This window comes from Taudactylus pleione, unplaced genomic scaffold (genome assembly GCF_031769625.1).
Source record: "Taudactylus pleione unplaced genomic scaffold, aTauple2 ptg000883l, whole genome shotgun sequence".
In the NCBI taxonomy this organism is placed as follows: domain Eukaryota; kingdom Metazoa; phylum Chordata; class Amphibia; order Anura; family Myobatrachidae; genus Taudactylus; species Taudactylus pleione.
Window position 1 is genome coordinate 318,323 of NW_028285284.1, and position 18,010 is coordinate 336,332.

The window sequence follows — 18,010 nt, forward strand, 5'->3', positions numbered from 1 at the left end:
AACAGATACTGAGACTTACACCCAGCATACCAGAGGGGAGAAGGTGCGTGACACAGCTATCCCTACATACCCAATAATAACAGATACTGAGACTTACACCCAGCATACCAGAGGGGAGAAGGTGCGTGACACAGCTATCCCTACATACCCATTAATAACATATACTGAGACTTACACCCAGCATACCAGAGGGAAGAAGGTGAGTGACACAGCTATCCCTACATGCCCAATAATAACATATACTGAGACTTACACCCAGCATACCAGAGGGGAGAAGGTGAGTGACACAGCTATCCCTACATGCCCAATACTAACATATACTGAGACTTACACCCAGCATACCAGAGGGGAGAAGGTGAGTGACACAGCTATCCCTACATGCCCAATACTAACATATACTGAGACTTACACCCAGGATACCAGAGGGGAGAGGGTGAGTGACACATCTATCCCTACATGCCCAATAATAACAGATACTGAGACTTACACCCAGCATACCAGAGGGGAGAAGGTGCATGACACAGCTATCCCTACATACCCAATAATAACAGATACTGAGACTTACACCCAGCATACCAGAGGGGAGAAGGTGCGTGACACAGCTATCCCTACATACCCAATAATAACATATACTGAGACTTACACCCAGCATACCAGAGGGGAGAAGGTGCGTGACACAGCTATCCCTACATACCCAATAATAACAGATACTGAGACTTACACCCAGCATACCAGAGGGGAGAAGGTGAGTGACACATCTATCCCTATATACCCAATAATAACATATACTGAGACTTACACCCAGCATACCAGAGGGGAGAAGGTGCGTGACACAGCTATCCCTACATACCCAATAATAACAGATACTGAGACTTACACCCAGCATACCAGAGGGGAGAAGGTGAGTGACACATCTATCCCTATATACCCAATAATAACATATACTGAGACTTACACCCAGCATACCAGAGGGGAGAAGGTGCGTGACACAGCTATCCCTACATGCCCAATAATAACAGATACTGAGACTTACACCCAGCATACCAGAGGGGAGAAGGTGAGTGACACAGCTATCCCTACATGCCCAATAATAACAGATACTGAGACTTACACAAAGCATACCAGAGGGGAGAGGGTGAGTGACACAGCTATCCCTACATACCCAATAATAACATATACTGAGACTTACACAAAGCATACCAGAGGGGAGAGGGTGAGTGACACAGCTATCCCTACATACCCAATAAAAACAGATACTGAGACTTACACCCAGCATACCAGAGGGGAGAAGGTGCATGACACAGCTATCCCTACATACCCAATAATAACATATACTGAGACTTACACCCAGCATACCAGAGGGGAGAGGGTGAGTGACACAGCTATCCCTACATACCCAATAATAACATATACTGAGACTTACACCCAGCATACCAGAGGGCAGAAGGTGAGTGACACAGCTATCCCTACATACCCAATAATAACATAAACTGAGACTTACACCCAGCATACCAGAGGGGAGAAGGTGAGTGACACAGCTATCCCTACATACCCAATAATAACATATACTGAGACTTACACCCAGCATACCAGAGGGGAGAAGGTGAGTGACACAGCTATCCCTACATACCCAATACTAACATATACTGAGACTTACACCCAGCATACCAGAGGGGAGAAGGTGCGTGACACATCTATCCCTACATACCCAATAATAACATATACTGAGACTTACACCCAGCATACCAGAGGGGAGAAGGTGCGTGACACAGCTATCCCTACATACCCAATAATAACATATACTGAGACTTACACCCAGCATACCAGAGGGGAGAAGGTGCGTGACACATCTATCCCTACATGCCCAATACTAACATATACTGAAACTTACACCCAGCATTCCAGAGGGGAGAAGGTGAGTGACACAGCTATCCCTACATACCCAATAATAACATATACTGAGACTTACACCCAGCATACCAGAGGGGAGAAGGTGAGTGACACAGCTATCCCTACATACCCAATAATAACATATACTGAGACTTACACCCAGCATACCAGAGGGGAGAAGGTGAGTGACACATCTATCCCTACATGCCCAATACTAACATATACTGAGACTTACACCCAGCATACCAGAGGGGAGAAGGTGAGTGACACAGCTATCCCTACATACCCAATACTAACATATACTGAGACTTACACAAAGCATACCAGAGGGGAGAAGGTGAGTGACACAGCTATCCCTACATACCCAATAATAACATATACTGAGACTTACACCCAGCATACCAGAGGGGAGAAGGTGAGTGACACATCTATCCCTACATACCCAATAATAACATATACTGAGACTTACACCCAGCATACCAGAGGGGAGAAGGTGCGTGACACAGCTATCCCTACATACCCAATAATAACATATACTGAGACTTACACCCAGCATACCAGAGGGGAGAGGGTGAGTGACACAGCTATCCCTACATACCCAATAATAACATATACTGAGACTTACACCCAGCATACCAGAGGGGAGAAGGTGAGTGACACAGCTATCCCTACATACCCAATACTAACATATACTGAGACTTACACCCAGCATACCAGAGGGGAGAAGGTGAGTGACACAGCTATCCCTACATACCCAATACTAACATATACTGAGACTTACACCCAGCATACCAGAGGGGAGAAGGTGAGTGACACAGCTATCCCTACATACCCAATAATAACATATACTGAGACTTACACCCAGCATACCAGAGGGGAGAAGGTGAGTGACACAGCTATCCCTACATACCCAATACTAACATATACTGAGACTTACACCCAGCATACCAGAGGGGAGAAGGTGCGTGACACATCTATCCCTACATACCCAATACTAACATATACTGAGACTTACACCCAGCATACCAGAGGGGAGAAGGTGAGTGACACAGCTATCCCTACATACCCAATAATAACATATACTGAGACTTACACCCAGGATACCAGAGGGGAGAAGGTGAGTGACACAGCTATCCCTACATACCCAATAATAACATATACTGAGACTTACACCCAGCATACCAGAGGGGAGAAGGTGCGTGACACAGCTATCCCTACATGCCCAATACTAACATATACTGAGACTTACACCCAACAAGAGATGCTGTCAGTACTGAGAACTGCATTCAACAGCTCGCTAATAAAACAATGATGGTAAAAGCTCCCAGGAGCATATACTTGGGGCAGTCCCTGGAAATTATGTCATGCGCACAAGAGATGAGTGTATACTGAATGCTGGCGCTGGCATGGGTCACATAACGGAAAGGATCAGTATACCATGGCACTGAATGGCGGGGAAGTAGTGCTGTCTGCGTACAGTGCCTGGGACTCTGTGTATAATACAGCACATGCAGCAGCTCCCACAATCCCTGGCTGCTGTATATAGCTATACGCTGCGCTCCGCAGTGCTCTGCCCTGTCACAGGCTGTTAGTAGTGTTGCTGGGCAGATTTCATGCAGAATCACCAGCTCTTCCTTCTTACAGCAGCACAGTGTGACTATATCAGCTGCAGCACATCACACAGACCCCTTATATACAGTATGGAGAGGAACATATATGTATTTCTGCTGTATGACAGAACCTGCCCCTGGTACCTATTAGCTCCCTCTAACTTTCTGCCCCAGCCCAGGTACATCTTTGTATTTAGTCTATATAAAATAATAAACCAGCCAGATCTGCGTCATTCCTGTGTTGCAGAGCATTCCTCTCATGTTATCCTTTATATTTAAATATTTTTTTATTTCAGTAGCATGGGATTAGGAGGTCTTTCTGGTCAGAACTCCATTCATGCACGCAATTTGTAACAGAAATGCCTTTCCTGTAAATATTTCCATGCTGGAATCTGACACCTGATGGCGATGACTTTATCTGATGCTGGGGACTGATACAAGGTGCTCACTGTACCTACAGTAACTACCCTGATGGTTTGTGTTCTGATTGTTATTGTTTGACTGGAACCCAGTCCCTGGCATCCAGTATAATATACAGAACCCAGTCCCTGGCATCCAGTATAATATACAGAACCCAGTCCCTGGCATCCAGTATAATATACAGAGGACAATCCCTGGTGTCCATTATAATATACAGACCACAATCCTTGGTGTCCATTATAATATACAGACCACAATCCCTGGCATCCAGTATAATATACAGAGCCCAGTCCCTGGCATCCAGTATAATATACAGAGGACAATCTCTGGTGTCCATTATAAATAATATACCGAGGACAATCTCTGGTGTCCATTATAATATACAGACCACAATCTCTGGTGTCCATTATAATATACAGAACCCAGTCCCTGGCATCCATTATAATATACAGAGGACAATCTCTGGTGTCCATTATAAATAATATACCGAGGACAATCTCTGGTGTCCATTATAATATACAGACCACAATCTCTGGTGTCCATTATAATATACAGAACCCAGTCCCTGGCATCCAGTATAATATACAGACCACAATCTCTAGTGTCCATTATAATATACAGAGGACAATCTCTGGTGTCCATTATAATATACAGAACCCAGTCCCTGGTATCCAGTATAATATACCGAGGACAATCTCTAGTGTCCATTATAATATACAGACCACAATCTCTGGTGTCCATTATAATATACAGAACCCAGTCCCTGGTATCCAGTATAATATACAGACCACAATCTCTAGTGTCCATTATAATATACAGAGCACAATCACTGGTGTCCATTATTATAATATACCGAGGACAATCTCTGGTGTCCACTATAATATACAGACCACAATCTCTAGTGTCCATTATAATATACTGACCACAATCTCTGGTGTCCATTATAATATACAGAACCCAGTCCTTGGCATCCAGTATAATATACAGACCACAATCTCTAGTGTCCATTATAATATACAGAGGACAATCTCTGGTGTCCATTATAATATACAGAACCCAGTCCCTGGCATCCAGTATAATATACAGACCACAATCTCTAGTGTCCATTATAATATACAGAACCCAGTCCGTGGCATCCAGTACAATATACAGACCACAATCTCTAGTGTCCATTATAATATACAGAGCACAATCTCTAGTGTCCATTATAATATACAGAGTACAATCTCTAGTGTCCATTATAATATACAGAGGACAATGTCTGGTGTCCATTATAATATACAGAACCCAGTCCCTGGCATCCAGTATAATATACAGACCACAATCTCTAGTGTCCATTATAATATACTGAGGACAATCTCTAGTGTCCATTATAATATACAGAGGACAGTCTCTGGTGTCCATTATAATATACAGAACCCAGTCCCTGGCATCCAGTATAATATACAGACCACAATCTCCAGTCCATTATAATATACCGAGGACAATCTCTGGTGTCCATTATAATATACAGAACACAGTCCCTGGCATCCAGTATAATATACAGACCACAATCTCCAGTGTCCATTATAATATACAGAGGACAATCTCTGGTGTCCATTATAATATACAGAACACAGTCCGTGGCATCCAATATAATATACAGACCACAATCTCTAGTGTCCATTATAAATATACAGAACCCAGTCCCTGGCATCCAGTATAATATACAGAACCCAGTCCCTGGCGTCCAGTATAATATGCAGAGCCCAGTCCCTGGTGTCCAGTATAATATACAGAGCCCAGTACCTGGCGTCCAGTATAATATACAGAGCCCAGTCCCTGGCGTCCAGTATAATATACAGAGCCCAATCCCTGGCAACCATTATAATATACAGAGCCCAGTCCCTGGCATCCATTATAATATACAGAGCGCTATCTCCGGAGTCCAGTATAATATACAGAGGACAATCTTTGGTGTCTAGTATAACATACAGAACCCAGTCCCCGATCTCCATTATAATATACAGAGCCCAGTCCCTGGCATCCATTATAATATACAGAGCGCAATCTCCAGTGTCCATTATAATATACAGAGGACAATCTCTGGTGTCCATTATAATATACAGAACACAGTCCGTGGCATCCAATATAATATACAGACCACAATCTCTAGTGTCCATTATAAATATACAGAACCCAGTCCCTGGCATCCAGTATAATATACAGAACCCAGTCCCTGGCGTCCAGTATAATATGCAGAGCCCAGTCCCTGGTGTCCAGTATAATATACAGAGCCCAGTACCTGGCGTCCAGTATAATATACAGAGCCCAGTCCCTGGCGTCCAGTATAATATACAGAGCCCAATCCCTGGCAACCATTATAATATACAGAGCCCAGTCCCTGGCATCCATTATAATATACAGAGCGCTATCTCCGGAGTCCAGTATAATATACAGAGGACAATCTTTGGTGTCTAGTATAACATACAGAACCCAGTCCCCGATCTCCATTATAATATACAGAGCCCAGTCCCTGGCATCCATTATAATATACAGAGCGCTATCTCCGGAGTCCAGTATAATATACAGAGGACAATCTTTGGTGTCTAGTATAACATACAGAACCCAGTCCCTGATCTCCATTATAACATACAGAGCCCAGGCCCTGGTGTCCATCATAAAAAACAGAGCCCAGTCCCTGAGGTCCAGTATAATATACAGAACACAGGGCCTGATTCAGAGGCGCTCGCAAAAAGTGAGCGCTCGCTCTGAATCAGGGCGGGCGCTTTTTTTTTTGGAACCGGCCTCCTGGCTGCTCGCTAAGCTGTGGGTGACCATCGCGACCATCGGGCTTGCGACGAGACCCTTGCGGTAGGGTCTCGTTCCCGTAAGTCCCACTGAGCTTCCTGCTCTATTAGAGTGATGTCAGTAGGGTCGCCCACAAACGGCAGGCGTTCCTTCAGGAACCCCATATGCTGCGGGGACCACCACAGTCACATGACCTGAGATGTGTGTAGTGACACCAATGACGCAACATTTACTAAGCGGCGGCTTCTAAACCCTGATGGTTTGGTGGCGGTTTGATGGCGGGTTCTAAACCCCGGGGGTTTGGTAAGCGGTTTTGCAGCGGTTTCTAAATGGTTCTATTCTCTTCTAAAATGTGTTTTCACAGCGGTTTTGTGGCGCTTTTGCAGCGGTTTTGGCCTTAGTAAATCTGCGGACAGCAAAACAGCAGCCAAACCACCACCACACCGCCGGGCTTTAGAACCTGCCGCTTAGTAAATTTTGCCCAAAGGGTTTGATGGGAAATAATAATCACAGTAAAGTGCATTTTGCCAGAGGGACTACAGGTTACACTCTCTCCCTCATCCAACCAATCACGTTAGTAATTAGGCTGAACATCTAAACTCAGATGGAGCCTCCCCCGGCCCCCCCCGCTCGCGCTCTGATCATGATGAGTGAGGCGGTCTGGAAAAGTGTTAATTATTCCAATCCAGAATGATTTCAGCCTGTGATTAGCAGAAATGTGTTTTATCTGCCAACGCAGGCACACGTCTGCTTTAACCTCTTCATTTCCAGATACACAGACACCGTACTGTCTCAGCCTTAGTGTTCTGTGCACTGGAAGGGAGATCTACAGGCAGGAACAGGCCACTCAGTGGCATATGGCTGTAGGTGGAGTAACTACAAGATAGCAGCGCGTGTCCCAGTTTGAGGGGGGCTGATAATCCTTATGGGTGTGACGGGTGACCGCTGTGCGCAGCATGTGACACAGTAGCGGGCGTGTCTGCTTTATTATCTGTTCCCGCGTTGCATTGTGTGACGCGCGTATTATAAAATGTGCGTCTGGTTTATAATAGCGTTTTTATACCTGGTATTCTGTATAGGACGTGGCTGTCCTGTACTAGAGTGCGCAAATTGTGCCTAAGTCTGCACTGAAGGCAAAGCCGCTGTATATGCCCCCCGCACTGCGCGCTCGGAGCTAAAAGCACATATTGCCCGCTATGCAGAGCTCTGCGGGTATTGCGGTGTGCGCGCCTCCCATCTGTATGGTTAGGCCCATATTCAGTTAGAAGCGAAAAGTCCGTAGCCGGATTTTTCGCCGTCATCGCTGGTTTCAGGTGCGAAAAAAGTATCGCGCGCGTCCCCACGTATCCAATTTGAAATCGGCGAAAACGGGACCCGGTGAAAAGCAAACAGGCGAAAAGTCCTGTTGTTTTTGGGGAAATCAACCCCCCCAAAAGGTGCACTGACATGGGGGTTCACTATGGGTACCCCCGTTTAGCCCTGCTGAAGGTATTTGGGTTCTTTGAATGGTCTCAATCGGTGCTATTTAGCGTCTTTGGAACGGGTGAAGAATTTTTTTTGGGAGGGGAAATAAGTAGTCACATCAAATTTGGGGTTCATGAAGATGGGTGCAAGCATATATTAAAGTTGCTAAAGGCAAGCATTAAAAAGCACCAAAAACGCACCTTTAGCCATCACCTGCAATAAAAAATACACCTCCCCCGTACTTCTAGACCCCCCCAAAGTCTACTTCGCTAGTTTTTTATTTTGTACCCCCAATTTGATTTTTTTTTTTTTGCCCATTTTTCAAAGTGCTTTTTTTGTTGGGGTGTCTTTTGTGGGTTCTTTTTTTTGCATTTTTTACGCAATTAGCATCAAGGGGGGTGTAAAAAGTGTTTAGGGGGGTTGCCGCAATTTTGCACCCCAAAACCCCGATTCTGCACATTTCTCCGCCGGGTATACATTGGTGAAACTTTTCAGCTGGTTGTAAGGCGCAAACTTTTCGCACCAGCGAAAAGTCAGACAAATTGAATATGGGGATAATTTGAAACCGGCGAAAATTACGTAATCCGCAAAAAGTATCGCGGAAACGGACTTTTCGCTTCTAATTGAATACGCCCCTTAGTGTGATTGTACTTGGTGCAAATGATACGCCTAGAAACAGGCAGATCTACGCTTACATCCAGGTTTGCATAGCCCACGGTTCTGCCGTCGCATGAGAACGCTGCGTCACTGTCCAGTGACGCCTCCTGAAATGTATAGGACTCTGCGTCACCTGTACATGCGTACACCTGGTTCTGCAGCGATAACAAGCAAGATACGCTCTGCAAGCTCAGCGTCAGGCCCATTGTGTACATGAGAGTGCAGCATACTTGCCAACTCTCCCTGATTGTCAGGGAGACTCCCTGAAATAGTAGCAATCTCCCTGTCTCCCTGAAGAGTGCAGCAATCTCCCTGATTGCACCTTACCTCAATTATGAAGATGTTATATTAATACAAAACAGAGATATATACATTCATATGGGATCATTAGTATCATTTCCCTACATTGGTTATTATAAGCAATGATCCCTATGGCTACATGCATTTTCTGATAAGTATCAGTGTTTTCATCAACAAGTAGATCTTACTAACTGCTTTGGGGCTCATGTACATATGGATGTAAGTCAGTATTATGACACGCCCCTCAGATGTAGCAGTACACGCCCATCACATGTATGACACGCCCCTCAGATGTAGCAGTACACGCCCATCACATGTATGACACGCCCCTCAGATGTAGCAGTACACGCCCATCACATGTATGACACGCCCCTCAGATGTAGCAGTACACGCCCGTCACATGTATGACACGCCCCTCAGATGTAGCAGTACACGCCTGTCACATGTATGACACACCCCTCAGATGTAGCAGTACACGCCCGTCACATGTATGACACACCCCTCAGATGTAGCAGTACACGCCTACTTTAACTCTGCGCTCATAGGTGCTGCTTTCACAATCTCCCTGAAATGCTTTTTCAAAAGTAGACAAGTATGGAGTGCAGGTTGCCGTGCGTTACAACATACAGAATATGAGAGCCAGGGGACACTTACGATTTGAAGTGATGCATAAGGGTCCCCACCAGCTCCCCGACACGACTCTGGTTGGCCGGCTCCATCCTGTGCAGACAGAAGACCATATCGTCCTGCTTCTGGGTGTGTATGACCACCAGCTGGTCCCAGCCTCCGGAGAGGCTCATTCCGGTCACCTGAGGAATGGCAGATAAGAGGGGTCAGCGTGATTGACATGGGAAGGACAGAATGGCGCCACCTCATAGTCATAACCTTGCAAAAAAACAATGAGCGCCTGATTCAGAGGTGGAAGCTGCTGCAGCCGTACCTGAGTCTTTTGCGGCAGCCACAACTGCGTCTCTTTGCTAATGCCGTGGCCAATGTTCTTCCTACTGAGACGCCGCCGCTGAGGTGCTAATCCATCGCTGTGCGCATTAAGCCGCGCCATTGGCACGCCTCCCAACATTTTGTTTTCTTACTTGAGAATGTTAGAAACCTGCGCTGCGCCTTTATATCGCAAGCTGCCTGTTGGACAAGGTTTTACCAAGCGTTCCCTCTATCCTGGTATAAATAAATCATTCAAATGTCGTATATATTGTATACTGTGGGGTATTTTACAACATAAACATTTATTAATTGACATACATAGAATGTAAGCTCTCACGAGCAGGGCCCTCTTCCCTCATGTGTTTCTCCCTCACTTACTCCTACTTTAATTTACAACAGCACCTAACCCTTGGTTGCTGACACCATGCTGCTTATTTAAGTGTTATGTAGTAATGTATTAGGGGTCTAGTTACTAAGCAGTGTTAGGAGACAGAGTGAAAAGTGATAAGAAAGTGATAAGGTGCCAGCCAATCAGCTCCCAACTGCCATCTCACAGCCTGTGTTTGAAAAATTACAGTTGGGAGCTGATTGGCTGGTACCTTATCACTTTTCACTCTGTCTCCTAACACTGCTTAGTAAATAGACCCCTTAATCATGTATTTGTCCTGTGTTGGTTGTACTGTTAATAACGTTTTTTCTTGTTTTTCATTTGTTTATGTACTATGTAAGGCGCTGCGGAACCCTTGTGGCGCCATATAAATAAATAATAATAATACTGTGCACAGCAAAACAACGAAAACAATGCAATCAGCCAAGGGTTAGTCAATATGCAATGATTCTGTAAAACACTTGTGCAGAGTTGTGGTACCCCTATTACGTAGATATCGCTTGTATAAAGGTTCTTATATCCTGTAAGGAAAAGTGCTTTTTATAGACTGCATTGTGCAGACGTAATTGTAGTCATTTGGTAAATCTGCAGGAGCTTTCTTGCTACTGTACCTCATGTTTGAATGATCTGGGAGCAAAGAGAGTCGTGTAGCAAAGTGCTGTCTATTTACTTTGCTTATCGCTGTGTGAATCATACACTCTGACATTTTGGCAAGCCCCTCTGGGAGCAGGGAGGGTTGGGTCGGTTTAAGTAGGCGGAGTGGGGGTGTGCCAACATGATTGTGTCATCACGGTGCCGCCCCCTGCTTTATAATGCCGATATTACCGGCACTATAAAGCAGGGGTTGGGGCATACTTGCCTACCCTCCTGATTTGGTCGGGAGCCTCCCGAAAATCAGGTGCCGCTCCCGACCTCCCGGGAAAGCAGGCAAGCCTCCCGCGATCAGCGACACGTCCGCCTCCCCCCCTGCACTTACTATAAAAATCCCGGCAGCGGAGGGGCCAGTGACGCGATTCGCGCTGAATCACGTCATCACGGCCCCGCCCCCTGCCTCACAATGCCTTTAAAACCGGCATTGTAAAGAGGGAGTGGAGCGATCGCGATGACACGCCCCCATGCTCCGCCCCAAAATGCACGTCACAGCCGGGCCACGCCCCCTTTTTGCCGTGACTCACCCCCCGCCAAGAAAGCCCGACAGCTCCCTCCCAGAAGGAGGGAGTGAAACGTCGGCATGTATGGGTTGGGGTATGGGGTACGATACCGCGATTCAGTGCGAATCGCATCATTGCACCCCCAGACCAGACCGCCTACTTTTGCGGCGCGCACAGGGGGGCGGCAGCCATTCCGGGGGACTTGCCTACTCTTGCAGGGTGCCGGGAGCGGTGCCACAGAACTTCTGGTAGAGTAGGAAGACTCCAGCTTTAGGCTTAGCTTTGTGAGCCACGGTGCCAGCACTTCTGGTAGAGTAGGAAGACTCCGGCTTTAGGCTTAGCTTGGCGAGCCACGGTGCCCCAGAACTTCTGGTACTGTAGGAAGACTCCAGCTTTAGGCTCAGCTTGGTGAGCCACGGTGCCCCGGCACTTCTGGTAGAGTAGGAAGACTCCTGCTTTAGGCTCAGCTTGGTGAGCCACGGTGCCACGGTGCCCGCACTTCTTGTAGAGTAGGAAGACTCCAGCTTTAGGCTTAGCTTGGTGAGCCACGGTGCCCCGGAACTTCTGGTACTGTAGGAAGACTCCAGCTTTAGGCTCAGCTTGGTGAGCCACGGTGCCCCGGCACTTCTGGTAGAGTAGGAAGACTCCTGCTTTAGGCTCAGCTTGGTGAGCCACGGTGCCACGGTGCCCCGTCACCTCTGGTAGAGTAGGAAGACTCCAGCTTTAGGCTTAGCTTTGTGAGCCACGGTGCCAGCACTTCTGGTAGAGTAGGAAGACTCCGGCTTTAGGCTTAGCTTGGCGAGCCACGGTGCCCCAGAACTTCTGGTACTGTAGGAAGACTCCAGCTTTAGGCTTAGCTTGGTGAGCCATGGTGCCCCGTCACTTCTGGTAGAGTAGGAAGACTCCGGCTTTAGGCTTAGCTTGGTGAGCCACGGTGCCCGCACTTCTTGTAGAGTAGGAAGACTCCAGCTTTAGGCTTAGCTTGGTGAGCCACGGTGCCCCGGCACTTCTGGTAGAGTAGGAAGACTCCAGCTTTAGGCTTAGCTTGGTGAGCCATGGTGCCCCGGCACTTCTGGTAGAGTAGGAAGACTCCAGCTTTAGGCTTAGCTTGGTGAGCCATGGTGCCCCGGCACTTCTGGTAGAGTAGGAAGACTCCAGCTTTAGGCTTAGCTTGGTGAGCTACGGTACCCCAGAACTTCTGGTACAGTAGGAAGACTCCGGCTTTAGGCTTAGCTTGGTGAGCCACGGCGCCCCGGCACTTCTGGTAGAGTAGGAAGACTCCAGCTTTAGGCTTAGCTTGGTGAGCCACGGTGCCCGCACTTCTGGTAGAGTAGGAAGACTCCAGCTTTAGGCTTAGCTTGGTGAGCCACTGTGCCCGCACTTCTGGTAGAGTAGGAAGACTCCAGCTTTAGGCTTAGCTTGGTGAGCCATGGTGCCCCGGCACTTCTGGTAGAGTAGGAAGACTCCAGCTTTAGGCTTAGCTTAGTGAGCCATGGTGCCCCGGCACTTCTGGTAGAGTAGGAAGACTCCAGGTTTAGGCTTAGCTTGGTGAGCCACGGTGCCCCGGTACTTCTGGTAGAGTAGGAAGACTCCAGCTTTAGGCTTAGCTTGGTGAGCCACGGTACCCCAGGACACTTCTGGTAGAGTAGTAAGACTCCAGCTTTAGGCTTAGCTTGGTGAGCCACGGTGCCCCGGCACTTCTGGTAGAGTAGGAAGACTCCAGCTTTAGGCTTAGCTTGGTGAGCCACGGTACCCCGGCACTTCTGGTAGAGTAGGAAGACTCCAGCTTTAGGCTTAGCTTGGTGAGCCACGGTACCCCGGCACTTCTGGTAGAGTAGGAAGACTCCAGCTTTAGGCTTAGCTTGGTGAGCCACGGTACCCCGGCACTTCTGGTACAGTAGGTAAGTTTGGCCTGAATCAGTACTGCGACTCTGTGCACTAACAATCAGGATGCGTGTGCGGTGAGACGAGTGTGCAGTGGAAACGCATCGCTCCGCTGTGTTTGGCGTAGGCAGTGCGTGCAAGTCATGATCACGCCCAGCGTGTATTAGATACACAACTAATGAGATGGGGTGTAATACAATTATTTATAGATGGTAGAATAATATTTAATTTAACCTTTACATAGGAATCCAGGTGACAGGTATAATGCATGTTTATGGATATAAGCGTAGATCGGATATCCAATGTCTGCGTTTTACAGGGCGTACTGTATATAAGACTGAAATGAGGATAAAAATATAGGTTCCTCCTTTAAGCAAGCTCTGCGGTCGATTCAGACCCGGACGCCCCGCTGCGCTCTCACGCAGTCGAAAGGGGCCGGGTGTGCAAATGCCGATATCGCACTGTCTGGTATAAGGACGCCCTCTATGCCTTAGAGAGCGACGGCAGAGCGAACGCACGCCGGTATAAAGACGCCCACCTTTCTTTCGTAGCACACGTCATCTCCGGGAATTGTATGATTAATCGGAACCATTGAGAACCATCTGAGCTGAACGCAGCGCCTGAGGTAGACCCTACCCCACCGCAAGCACCGCAATCACTGCTGTCTAAAATACAACCAAGTGACGTGCACAATGATGCTTCTATGCTAATTACGCACACCCACAAAACGCTGTTTAGACGCCCACACACGCCTGCGTTCGCAGCACCACTCCCCCATTCACAAGCACCTTCCCCTGTTACCACCCACAAACGGCGCTGTCACTCAAATTAGCGTCCACTCTGTGTACTACGAGCGCACAATTCCAGAGCGCAGTCAGTGACTCGCGCATGCGCATGTTGACGCAAACGCATGCGCAAGTGGGCGATTATCGGCCATAGCATCCGTCCGTGGTTTAGCATCCGGTTCTGAATCAGGCCCTCTGTTCCTTCTCGTAATTTCTTACAGGAGCTTTGCCCCCCGTAACATTCCCACACCGCTATGACTCCCTGACTGTGGCCCAAATGTAATAGTCTGCAAGTCGCAGACATCAGCGCGATTTCTGCGATTTAGCCCGTAGATTTATAGCAGCAATAATTTAAAAGGCGACACCCCAACCTCCCCGCTGCTTAAAAATGTGGGCCTCTAAGTGAATAGATGCTGTAATAACTGCTATACTGCTGGGGCAGAGGCCTCTCTATATCTCCCAGGCATTATCCTGCAGAGATCACCATTGCCAGCCCTCCGAGAGAGATGTACACCTGATATAGAGAATAACACGGTTTCCTGCAGTGTTACCCCCAGGGGAATCCATCAGGAAGTCTCTGTGTTTTCACTGAATGCTGGATCCTTCCCCAAATATTTCAGCAACGCAGGTTCAGATTTTTTCCTTGTGGATGGTGCCCCCCGGACTCAGCCCGAGATTACAGGTGACATTTGCAGTAAGCCTCCATCCTCCTGTGTTTCTGTGCCAGGATGTGATTGGTCGGTGTCTGGAGAGATTAATCGCTGCGCTGCTTCGTTCTAGTCACAGGAATTATCCCACAATACAACCCCTGGATGGAGAGCAGCGTCCATCAGCATGGCATTCCCTGTGACTCCCAGCCGAGGGACTGGGGAGGATACCCAGAGTCTAACTTGGCTCTGACAGTGACCAGGGTAGAACCTATAGGAATATACATCTGATCTATGAGGGGAGGTTAGGCACTGGGGAAGTTAGGGGAGGTTAGCCTGCGGGAGGAAGGGTCAGAGTTAGGCTGCGGGAGGGGAGGTTAGGCACTGGGAGGGTCAGAGTTAGGCTGCGGGAGGGGATGTTAGGCACTGGGAGGGTCAGAGTTAGGCTGCGGGAGGGGATGTTAGGCACTGGGGGGGTTAGGGTTAGGCTGCGGGAGGAAGGGTCAGAGTTAGGCTGCGGGAGGGGATGTTAGGCACTGGGAGGGTCAGAGTTAGGCTGCGGGAGGGGAGGTTAGGCACTGGGAGGGTCAGAGTTAGGCTGCGGGAGGGGATGTTAGGCACTGGGGGGGTTAGGGTTAGGCTGCGGGAGGAAGGGTCAGAGTTAGGCTGCGGGAGGGGATGTTAGGTACTGGGAGGGTCAGAGTTAGGCTGTGGGAGGGGATGTTAGGCACTGGGAGGGTCAGAGTTAGGCTGCGGGAGGGGATGTTAGGCACTGGGGGGGTTAGGGTTAGGCTGCGGGAGGAAGGGTCAGAGTTAGGCTGCGGGAGGGGATGTTAGGCACTGGGAGGGTCAGAGTTAGGCTGCGGGAGGGGAGGTTAGGCACTGGGAGGGTCAGAGTTAGGCTGCGGGACGGGATGTTAGGCACTGGGGGGGTTAGGGTTAGGCTGCGGGAGGAAGGGTCAGAGTTAGGCTGCGGGAGGGGATGTTAGGTACTGGGAGGGTCAGAGTTAGGCTGTGGGAGGGGATGTTAGGCACTGGGAGGGTCAGAGTTAGGCTGTGGGAGGGGATGTTAGGCACTGGGGGGTTTAGGGTTAGGCTGCGGGAGGAAGGGTTAGAGTTAGGCTGCGGGAGGGGAGGTTAGGCACTGGGAGGGTCAGAGTTAGGCTGCGGGAGGGGAGGTTAGGCACTGGAGGGGGGTTAGGGTTAGGCTGCAGGAGGAAGGGTCAGAGTTAGGCTGTGGGAGGGGAGGTTAGGCACTGGAGGGGGGTTAGGGTTAGGCTATGGTATGTGTTAGGGTTAGGCTGTGGGAGGAAGGGTCAGAGTTAGGCTGCGGGATGGGAAGTTAGGCACTGGGAGGGTCAAAGTTAGGCTGCGGGAGGGGAGGTTAGGCACTGGGAGGGTCAGTTAGGCTGCGGGAGGGGAGGTTAGGCACTGGAGGGGGGTTAGGGTTAGGCTGCAGGAGGAAGGGTCAGAGTTAGGCTGTGGGAGGGGAGGTTAGGCACTGGGAGGGTCAGTTAGGCTGCGGGAGAGGGGTTAGGGTTAGGCTACAGAAGGAAGGGTCAGAGTTAGGCTGTGGGAGGGGAGGTTAGGCACTGGAGGGGGGTTAGGGTTAGGCTATGGGATGTTAGGGTTAGGCTGTGGGAGGAGAGGTTAGGATTAGGCACTAGGGGGAGTTATGGCTAGGTTTTGGCAGCAGAGTGTAAGGGTCAGGGTTAGGCTGCGGGAGGGGAGGGTTAAGCTATGAGATGTTATGGTTAGGCTGCGGGTGGGGGAGGTTAGGATTATGCACTAGGTGAGGGTTAGGCTGCAGCGGATGAGGGTTAGGATTAGTGTGTGGGAGGGGAGATTAGGGTTAGGCACCAAGGGGGGTAAGGGTTAGGCACCAGGGGGAAGGATTAGAGTTAGGCTGCGGCAGTGGTGGGTTAGGGTTAGCCTGCAGGAAGGGAGGTAGGGGTTAGGCATTAAGGGGGAGGGTTAGGATCAGCCGGACGTCCAGACCTGGAGGACACCGCTGGAGCTTACGGACCTTTCGAGCCAGGTAAGTCAGCACTGCACCACCAGGAACATTTTGTCGACATTCTAATCATGTCGATATTTGGTCAATGCCGACATGCTGCATGTAGGCATTTTGGCCTTGTCTACATAATTATGTCGACATTATGACTGTCGGAAAAAAAATGTAGGAACCCTTAGACATTAGTGCTATAAGGAGTGCAGAACAGCTGCCACACAACACGATGAAATGTGATTCTCATCTTAGAACATGAAAGATAAGATTCATGCCGGAAACATGATTCCCAGCTCTGGTTATATTTATAGCAATGCATTAACAGTGGCGCATAAGAAAACAAGTGGAATAATCACCTGGCGGCTGAGCTGAGAGCTTTTGCCGCAATGCTAAAAATAAATTAAAAATAGATGCTTATATGAAACCACTTTGTCACTTTACTCAGGTAATTTACTAAGCAGAACAGAACCCTCACAGCATTTCTCTATCCTGTTTATCCACGTGGCTTGTACTTAGGTGACCTCCCATTTGTGGCCCTGCCCCCCGTGACATGGGGGCGCGGGTAATTTTGAGGGGTGCAGGTTCCAGCTGTAAGTGCTGAAGATGGAGCGGTGGGGACCCTCTCACTGTACCACCACCCCCTTCATTTACTTACACTTTTTCTGTCTTCCAAGTACGCTGTTCTGTATATAGTGTCCCATTGACTATACAGTCAGGGGCATAAATATTGGGACATTGACAGAATTTTCATATTTTGGCCTCTATTCACCACCACCATGGCTTTGAAATGAAACAGACAAGATGTGCTTTACCTGCAGACTTTCAGATTTAATTTGAGGGTAATTACATCCAAATCAGGTGAACGGTGTAGGAATTACAACGGTTTCTATATGTGCCTCCCACTTTTTAAGGGGCCAAAAGTAATGGGACAAACTAAACAATCCTAAATCTACCTTTCACTTTTTAACACTTTGTTGCAAATCCTTTGCAGGCAATTACAGCCTGAAGTCTGGAACGCATAGACATCACCAGACGCTGGGTTTCATCCCTGGTGATGCTCTGCCAGGCCTCTTCTGC

At 48.5% G+C, this 18,010-nt stretch overlaps 1 protein-coding gene across 1 annotated transcript in view; it reads right to left on the bottom strand.

Moving 5' to 3' along the window:
- Window positions 1-18,010, bottom strand: part of LOC148474191 (unconventional myosin-Ig-like) — a 320,570-nt gene that overhangs the window by 152,706 nt on the left and 149,854 nt on the right. The window contains exon 10 of the mRNA XM_088458971.1: window positions 9,786-9,940. Coding sequence (XP_088315097.1) covers window positions 9,786-9,940 — 155 coding nt within the window. The remainder of the gene's footprint in view (window positions 1-9,785; window positions 9,941-18,010) is intronic.